Source organism: Theropithecus gelada, chromosome 14, assembly GCF_003255815.1.
Source record: "Theropithecus gelada isolate Dixy chromosome 14, Tgel_1.0, whole genome shotgun sequence".
In the NCBI taxonomy this organism is placed as follows: Eukaryota; Metazoa; Chordata; class Mammalia; order Primates; family Cercopithecidae; genus Theropithecus; species Theropithecus gelada.
In genome coordinates, this window is record NC_037682.1 from 65,680,316 (window position 1) to 65,689,634 (window position 9,319).

General features: G+C 46.0%; 1 protein-coding gene across 4 annotated transcripts in view; it reads right to left on the minus strand.

The window, feature by feature from the left end:
* Positions 1–7,743, minus strand: part of RAB6A (RAB6A, member RAS oncogene family) — a 98,519-nt gene extending 90,776 nt beyond the window's left edge. For 3 of the 4 annotated variants that reach the window (XM_025355305.1, XM_025355306.1, XM_025355308.1), the window contains exon 1: positions 7,151–7,743. In XM_025355305.1, the coding sequence (XP_025211090.1) occupies positions 7,151–7,220 (70 nt within the window). In that variant the 5' untranslated portion in view covers positions 7,221–7,743. Of the gene's footprint in view, positions 1–6,625; positions 6,666–7,150 lie in introns of those variants that run through there. The other variant, XM_025355307.1, reaches the window with a different exon arrangement.
* Positions 7,744–9,319: the final 1,576 nt, after the last annotated feature.

A 9,319-nucleotide genomic window follows, 5' to 3' on the forward strand; every position in this document is an offset into this window, starting at 1 on the left:
AAAAAAAAAAAAAAAAAAAAAAAAAAAAAAAAAAAAGAAATTAAAATGACAGCAGAAAAAAAAAATAATAGAATGGAAGAAAGTTGAGAAAAATCTTATGAGAATTAAAACAGAAGCATAAGGAAATGGAGGAGACCAGATGAAATAAAATCAGGAAGTCTAATAAAAAGTCCAAGCCAGGTGAGGTGGTGCAAGCCTGTAATTCCAGAGTCAGGAGCTTGAGGCAGGACAATCACTTGAGCCCGGGAGTTGGAAAGCAGCCTGGCAACACAGCAAGACCTCGTTTGCTAAAAAAAATTTTTTAATCAGCTGAGCACAATGGCGCATGCCTCTAATACCAACAGCTCCAGAGGCTGAGGTGGGAGGATCACTTGAGCCCAGGAGCTCGTGGCTGCAGTGAGCTATAATGACACCCCTGTACTGCAGCCTGGGTGAGAGAGCAAGGAGTTCAAGACCAACCTGGCCAACATGGCCACTCACTGCAACCTCCGCTTCCTGGATTCAAGTGACTCTCCTGCCTCAGCCTCCTGAGTAGATGGGATTACAGACATCCACCATCATGCCCAGCTAATTTTTTGTATTTTAGTAGAGCCAGGGTTTCACCATGTTGGCCAGGCTGGTCTCCAACTCCAGACCTCAAGTGATCTGCCCACCTAGGCCTCCCAAAGTGCCGGGATTACAGGTGTGAGCCACCACACCCAGCCTTAGCTCTACTTTTAAAAGCAACTGCACTCATCATACTATATTGTATTAGGTATTGTATATTTCTTCCCTGATAAAATATAAATTCCTTAAAAGTAGGCACTACCAAACCACCTGACACTGTAGCAATTTTCAATAAACATTTGTTAAATTAAAACACTTTCTGAGCCCTTCTCATGTGGCCAGCACTCTTCTCAATGTTTTGCATTATTTGACTAATTTAAACGTCACAATAACTCTATGGTAGGTCTATTATCTTTATGTTATACATAAGGAAAAATGGAGCATAAAGAGATGTTGAGTAATCTGCCAAAGGTCAGTAGCCACTGCTGAAACATGCAATCTAGACTCTTACTCTCCATCTCTACCAGTCCTTTAATGTTCTAAATCATTAACTCTACCATTTAGTTTTAAGGCCTCAGAACAAGACATGAAAAACTGGCAACATTGTAACATGAAATACAATTGGCTTAGTATTACCTAACCCAGCAGTTTACAAAAAGTGGTCCACTGACCCCTTGGGATCTCCCAAGACCCTTGGGGAGGTCCACAAACTCCTGGATGTCAAAACCATTTTTATAATATTAAGATGTTATTTGAATTTTTCACTCTTACTCTCTTGAAATGTATTGTGGAGTTCCCCAGGGCCTATATGATGTGTAATATTACAGGATTGAATGCATAAGCAGCTATGCAAATCCAATTGTCCTCTATCAAGTCAGACATTAAAGAGATTTGCAAATATGTAAAACAATGTCACTCTCACTAAATCTCTGTTTGGAAAATAATTCTTTTTCATTTCAGAAATGATGTTAACATGAAGGCTAGGCATGGTGGCTCATGCCTGTAATCCCAGCACTTTGGGAAACTAAGGCAAGCAGGTCACTTGAGGCCAGGAGTTTGAGACCAGCCTGGCCAATATAGCAAAACCCTGTCTCTACTAAAAAGACGAAAAATTAGCCAGGCATGGTGGCGTGTGCCTGTGGTCCCAGCTACTCAGGAGGCTGAGGCATGAAAATCACTGGAACCCGGGAGGCACTCACTCCATCCTGGGCAACTGAGGGAGGCTGTCAAAAAAAAGGTGTTAATATGCAATGGGTTTATTATTATTATTATTATTTGAGATGGAGTTTTGCTCTTGTTGCCCAGGCTGGAGTGCAATGGCGTGATCTTGGCTTACTGCAACCTCCGCCTCCCAGGTTCAAGCGATTCTCCTGCCTTAGCCTCCTGAGTAGCTTGGGACTACCACTGGGACCATCCGCCACCATGCCAGGCTAATTTCTTTGTATTTTTAGTAGAGATGGGGTTTCACCATGTTGGCCAGGCTGGTCTCAAACTTCTGGCCTCAAGTGATCTGCTTGCCTCGGCCTCCTAAAATGCTAGGATTACAAGCATGAGCCACCACGCTTGGCCCTATTATTTTTTAACATATTAAATATTTTTTAATTTTTTTTTCAGTACAGTAAATATTGATATAAAACACATAAACAAAAGTAAGGCACAGTAGCATGTGCCTATAGTCCCAGCTACTAGGGAGGCTGAGGCAGGAGAGCTTGAGACAAGGCTGCAGCTGGCCATGATAGCCCCTGTGAACAGTCACTGCATCCAAGGAGAAGGGGGAAGGGGGAAGGAAAGGGGAAGAAGAAAGGGGGAAGGAAGGGAGAAGGGGGAAGTGGAAAGGAGGAAGGGAGAAGGGGGAAGGGGGAGGAAGGGGGAAGGAAGGCGGGAGGAAGAGGAAGAGGAAGAGGAAGAAGAAAAAGAACAAGAGGAGGAGAAGGACAAGGAGAAGAAGGACAAAGAGGAGAAAGAAGAAGAGGAGGAAGAGGAGGAAGAACAATAACAACCACATTAACAGAGCTCTTTAGGATCCTCAAAAATTTGTAAGAGCGGAAAGAGGTTTTGGGGAAAAAAAAGTTTAAAAACCACTGATCCAGCCAATATAAAATGTTCAATACTGGCCAGGCATGGTGGCTCACACCTGTAATCCCAGCACTTTGGGAGGCTGAGGCCAGACGATCAGCTCAAAAGTTTGAGACCAGCCTGGGCAACATGGTAAAATCCCATCTTTACAAAAAAATACAAAAATTAGCCAGGCGTGGTGGTGCATGCCTGCTGTCTCAGCTACTTGGGAGGCTGAGGTGGGAGGATCACTTGAGCCTGGGAGATAGAAGGTGCAGTGAGCTGAGATCGCACTACTGCACTCCAGTCTGAGTGACAGAGTTAGACCCTGTCTCAAAAGAAAAACAACAACAACCTGGTCAGTACTGCTAGTCTCTGACAGTAAGACATTTTTCCTTATCTAACATATTGCAATTCAATCAGCATTGATGTAAAAAAGAAAAGGCAATATAAAATGAAAAAAGCAGTAGTAGGCTGAGTGTGCGCTTCTCTCTGCCACTACTTCTCCTAATTTATAATTGGTAACATGTATACATAGTAAAATCTTCTACTGTAAACCACTCAGTGACATTACTAAAAGTGCCTCCGCATCTCAAGACAATAGCCAGAGGTAGTAACAAAACAGACTCCTCAAGGAAACTTCCAATTGGGTATTTCAACATTCATTCATTCATTCATTCATTCAGAGACAAAGTCTCACTCTGAGGCCCAGGGTGGAGTGCAGTGGGGCGATCTCAGTTCACTGCAACCTCCACCTCCTGGGTGTTCAAGTGATTCTTCTGCCTCAGCCTCCTGAGTAGCTGGGATTACAGGCACACGCCACCACACCCAGCTAATTTTTGTATTTTTAGTAGAGATGGGATTTTGCCATGTTCGTCAGGATCACCTGACCTCAGGTGATCCACGCATCTGGGCCTCCTAAAGTGCTGGGATTACAGGTGTGAGCCCCCACGCCCGGCCAAACATTCCCTTATTAAACCATAAGAATTTATCCAAGGTTAAGATTGATGTCATTAACTCAATCTGCTTCATGTACTGACGTAATTCATTTTCATCATAGAGCATAGTATCTTAAATATACACATATATATATATATATATATATATTTCTTTTCCTTGAGGCAGAGTCTCACTCTGTCGCCCAGGCTGGAGTGCAATGGCATGATCTCGGCTCACTGCACCCTCCGCCTCCTGGGTTCAAGCGATTCTCCTGCCTCAGCCTCCTGAGTAGCTGGGATTATAGGCACCCACCATCATGCCTGGCTAATTTTCGTATTTTTGTAGAGACCAGGCCGGGGGGTAGGGGGGTGGGCCTCCACCATGTTGGCCAGGCTGGTCTTGAACTGCTGACCTCAGATGATTCACCCATCTCAGCCTCCTAAAGTGCTGGGATTACAGGCATGAACCACCGCACCCACCCTAGTATCTTAAATTTTTGACAAGCCAAATAAAACCTAATTTCAGATCAGTTCCATAAGCACATAAGCACATCATTAGTATAATTTGAATACTTTTCATGTGTTACATTAATAATTTAACAACAACTTTAACAAAGGAAGACTAATTCTGCTCAACTCAAAAACAAAAAAGTACAAAATTCAGGTCAGTCCTATTTTTTGAATGAAATGGTTGGGCCTTTAAATGATTGGTTTCTCTACCCACTTAAGTATCTGATAGATTCCTGTATACAATCAAATGATGTAAGTTTTAAGTGTTATTGTTAAACTATCAATTGCATACGGAAAAAATGTGAACTTCACCATGTCAAAGAGTGTAATATAGGCTACTAGCTTTCATTACTATTAGATTCAGCCACCATTCATTCACCCAACATGTCTAAGCAGCTACTATGAGCCTGGCTCTATGCTAGGCAATGGGGATACACTGAACAAAAAAGGTAACAGTTTTTATCTTCATGGGAGTTGCATTCTTCTGTGGGAAATAAAAACAAACACACAAAAAATAAGATAATTATAAAGGTGGTAAATGCTATTAAGGAAAAAACAAGACTTGCCACAGATTATAGTCTTTGAAAGCTGAATTGTGGAATTCTAACAGACCTAAAAATAAATAATTCATGAAGAGTTACATCCAAACGACATGGAGTCTACAGACCTCTACTAATGCATAAGAAAACTACAGACACTGACCATGAAAACAGAGATCAATCTTTCATTGTCAAAGCTACTGAATGGCATTACTTGGCAATATAGTAACTTCAAAAGATAATTAACTTGACATCCTGAATTGAATGCTGAAACAGAAAAAGGACATTAGGTTAAAACTAAAAATCTAAATAAACTATGGACTTGAGTTAATAATAACATATCAATATTAGTTCATTAATTGTAACAAATGTGCCACACTAATACAAGATGTTAATAACAGGCGAAACTAGATGTGTGGATATATGGGAACTCTGCACTATCTTTTCGATTTTTCTGTAAGTCTAAAACTGTTCTAAAAAATGAAGTCTATTAAAAAAAAAAAAATCTAACCAGGCTTCAGTAATGGAGGGAGGAGGGTAGTAGAGGCTTAAACAAGGTACGAAATTAGGAGCCATAAAACTCTCCATTATGAATTAGAACATATACAAATACTCAAGAAATTCAAAGGAAACCTGAAGATACTTAGGAAGTTAAGCACTCCATTCATGCTAAAATATTTTTAGACAGGGAAATGAATGAGTTTTTTCATGCAAACTAAATAGCTGTGCATCACAACGTAAGAAAGGCAATAATATCCTTAGAATGCACAATAAGCACTTTGGATCCTTTTTACCAATAATGATCAATAAGCTTTATTTTATGTTTGGGAACTATCCTGAAATTGACATATAAAAGTTGGACCAGGATCAACTCCATAGGTTCTACCAAGTTACTAACCTAAAGACACAAGTTTATACTTACCTCAGGAAAATATGTAAGCGAAAAGCAAGGAGGTCGTATTTTTACCCCCAAAAGGGAGGAGGGGAAGATAATCTACATATGAAAGGAGAAAAATGATTTCCCAGTTCTAACGGGAGGCAATTTTGCAAGAGTATTAACCTCTGTAATGGCATACAAATCAGTATAAATAGTTCAAAGTAGTAATAAAAGCTATGAGTTTATATCACTTATATGCCTTCTAGTCAAAACAAATAATTAATGTTTTCTATAACCTCACCTAAAACACCTAGTAGGTACTCAGTGTTTCATGACTCAGAACTAGTCTCTCAATGTCTTAATTTTAAAGACGGTCATGCAAAGTGTGAGAAAAACAAAGGAGGGTAATCGTCCCTGAATTGTCGACTGTCAAGTTTGTATAATACAGCATAAAACTGAAATTACTACAAGAAGTAATCGTAGAAACGACCATCACAAAATTAGGATCTTGTATCTAATACGGAAGTACAGTGACAGCAGAACCTGACCAGGTAAATGACATAACAATTTCACTCATCAGATAGTACGGAATATGAAGCATAAAAGAATTATTTAGCCCAAATGGTATTTAAATCTAATTTAGATAACTAGATGAGTTTATTCCTACTCTACTCCATTTTCCAAAGGAAATTCGACAAAACAAAGATGTTATTCCAAGCCTTCTCTCACATGAATCCTCAATATATCATTGGAAAATACTCAAGAAATGAATAATTAACATTTCCCCAGTAATTCCCGTTTGTACCACCATGAGACTCAAACGCTGCTTCACGTTGAAAAGAGAAAAAGGGTAGGTGAGATGAGAAATATTCCAAGTAAAATGATCATGACATAGCATCTGGCAGAGATTGAAAAATCATCAACACTGCCAAAAGAATTGTCAGTGATGGAAGTCAACAGAACAAAATGAGGTTTTCCGACAAGCCACAGCCCCATCTAACCTAACGGGCAAAAATCTCCACTGCCGACGCTACCCCTTTCACCCCCAACCACCCCATGCTCAAGTCGTCTCCAATTCAGATGTTTCCTCTATGGCCCGACTAATTTCCCACCCAGGTGAAAACCATTTAATAATTTTTTCTACGACCACCCCTTCCCACCTTCGACGACATCAGCACTTCTCAGGGCCAAGCCTCTGGGGAAAACAACGCCCAGATCCCACCCTCCTTGGCCAAGGTTGAAGAGGGCCCGTTCTCAGGAGTAGGGCTTCCCTGAGTGGGCCTCACAGAGCCGAGGAACTGGGAAAAGAGCAAGGAATAAGGGTGGGGCTCAAGAAAGGGTACTGGGGTAGGGGAAACGACGGAGACCGGAGGAAGAAAGGGACGGACAAGAGGCTGGGCGGGGTGAGGGCTGAGGAGGGGGGGCAGATCGACCGGAGACGGCCGGACTGCGGGGAACGGAGACGGCAAGTCAAGGATTGAAGAACCCGGGGAACAGGGTAAAATCTCGGCCGACAGATCCAGGCGGAGAGCCAGTGGCACCGGGGGGCACATCGGGAAGGGCTGCGGTGGCAACGAGCGCGGACGCTAGGCGGGCTGGGAGCCTCCGCGGACGGAAGGGCCGCACCGGGGGCGGTGCGGGGACGCTGCGGCCAGCTGCCAGGAGTGGGGGAGCCACGCACTCACCGCTTTGCTCCCCCAGGAACACCAGCTTGAATTTCCTCAGCGGATTCCCGAAGTCTCCGCCCGCGGACATGGTGGAACTAGAGGAGCTGCCGCCGCCTCAGCCCAGAGACCTCCCTGACCGATGCTGCTCCAGACGGCTGACGAAAAAGGCGAGCGGAAGGGCGGGCGCCGAGCTCTCTCGGCCCCTGCAAGGCCCGGTGGAGGAGCCCGGCTGGAGGGCAGCAGGACTCTCCACAGACTGGCAGCCGCCGCCGCCTCCCGGCAGAGTAGCCTAGCACCGAGCGAGGCCCGCGGCTGGGAAGGAGAGGGCGGTGTCGGCAGGAGCCAGGGGTGTGCTCTGGTTTCCCTAGGCTAGGGCAGTTCCCTCCTTCCGCACTCAACTCCGACACCTGGGGGAGAGAGGCAGAGGGTGGCGGAGCCGGAACCGCAGACGTATCTGGGACCTCTCACGCGCAGCGCCTCAGCTTCCACAGCTGCCGCCGCCGCCGCCGCAGCCCAACCTGCTGAGTGCGCGAGCCTCTGGCGCGGCGCGGGGCGAGCCCGGGCGCGAGCCTGCGGCCCCGCCGGCCGCTGGCGTGCGTGCGTGCGTGCGTGCGTGCGCGCCACCGCCATAGCCATCGCCTTCCTGGTTTGGACAGCTCTACTGGCTCCTCCCGCACGGCGGCGACGGGGCAGGTTAGGTTTCCACTCGCGCTAGAAGAAGCCAGGAGGAGGCGGGGCAAGCCAGGGATAAGTTAGGGGGAGGCTGGAGCCCTTACGTCACTTACGTAATGAGCCAATCGGAAGGGGCCGAGGGCGAGCAGACACGCGAGTGAGGTGGCAGCGTGAGAGCGCGCGCAACCCTAGAGCAGTGGAAAGCGGACCACTGTGGCGGCCATACGAAGTGTGGCGCTTCTCAGTCTTGTGGGACAGGAGGGGAAGGAAGGGGAGGGGAGAAGGGTGGGGCGGAGGCGGGGCCGGGACAAAGGTGGAATATGATCCCCCAAAAAGTGTGGGTGGTCCTATAGCCTTAAAATTTGTAAGAGGAACCTCTTTCCTGAGCCCTCAGCCGTGCCTCACAGTCCTCAGATCCGTTCTTCACCCGTGCACCCACCCCACCTTCTTCACCCTCTCATCATAATTCCTCTCACAGCATCTTACTAAATAACATTATCTTCCATTGCTCCCAGGAATTTTATAACTGTCAGAATCAGGGCCTCCCAATTTTGCAGATGAGGAAACTGAAGCCTAGAGAGAGAAAATGACTTGCAAAATCCGTAAAGTAGGCCGGGCGCGGTGGCCCACGTCTGTAATCCCAGCACTTTGGGAGGCGGAGGCGAGTGGATCACGAGGTCAAGAGATCAAGAACATCCTGGCCAACATGGTGAAACCCTGTCTCTACCAAAAATAGAAAAATTAGCTGGGCGTGGTGGCACGCACCTGTAGCCCCAGCTACTCGGGAGGCTGAAGCAGGAGAATACCTTGAACCCGGGAGGCAGAGGTTGCAGTGAGTCGAGATCGCACCATGGCACTCCAGCCTGGCGACAGAGCGAGAATCCATCTCAAAAAAAAAAAAAAAAAAAAAGCCGGGCGTGATGGCTCATGCCTGTAATCCCAGCACTTTGAAGGCTGAGTTGGGTGGATCACCTGACGTCAAGAGTTCCAGACCAGCCTTGGCCAACATGATGAAACCCCATCTCTACTAAAAATACAAAAAATTAACGTGGTGTGATGGTGGGTGCCTGTAATCCCAGCTACTCGGAAGGCTCAGGCAGGAGAATCCTTGAACCCGGGAGGCAGAGGTTGCAGTGAGCCAAGGTCACACCGCTGCACTCCAGCCTGGGCAACAAGAGCAAGACTCTGTCTCAAAAAAAAAAAAATTCCATAAAGCGGCTGGGCGCGGTGGCTCACACCTGTAATCCCAGCACTTTGGGAGGCCGAGGCGGTAGAATCGCTTGAGCCCAGGCGTTCGAGACCAGGCTGGGCAACAAAGCCTGGTCTACAAAAAATAAAATAATTAGCCGAATGTCGTGGTGTGCCCCTGTAGTTCCAGCTACTCAGGAGCCTGAGGCAGAAGGATTGCTTGAGTCCAGGAGTTGGAGGCTGAAGTATGGCACCACTGCACTGAAATCTGGGTGATAGAACAAGTCCCTGTCTTAAAAAAAAAAAAAAGGCCGGGCGCGGTGGCTC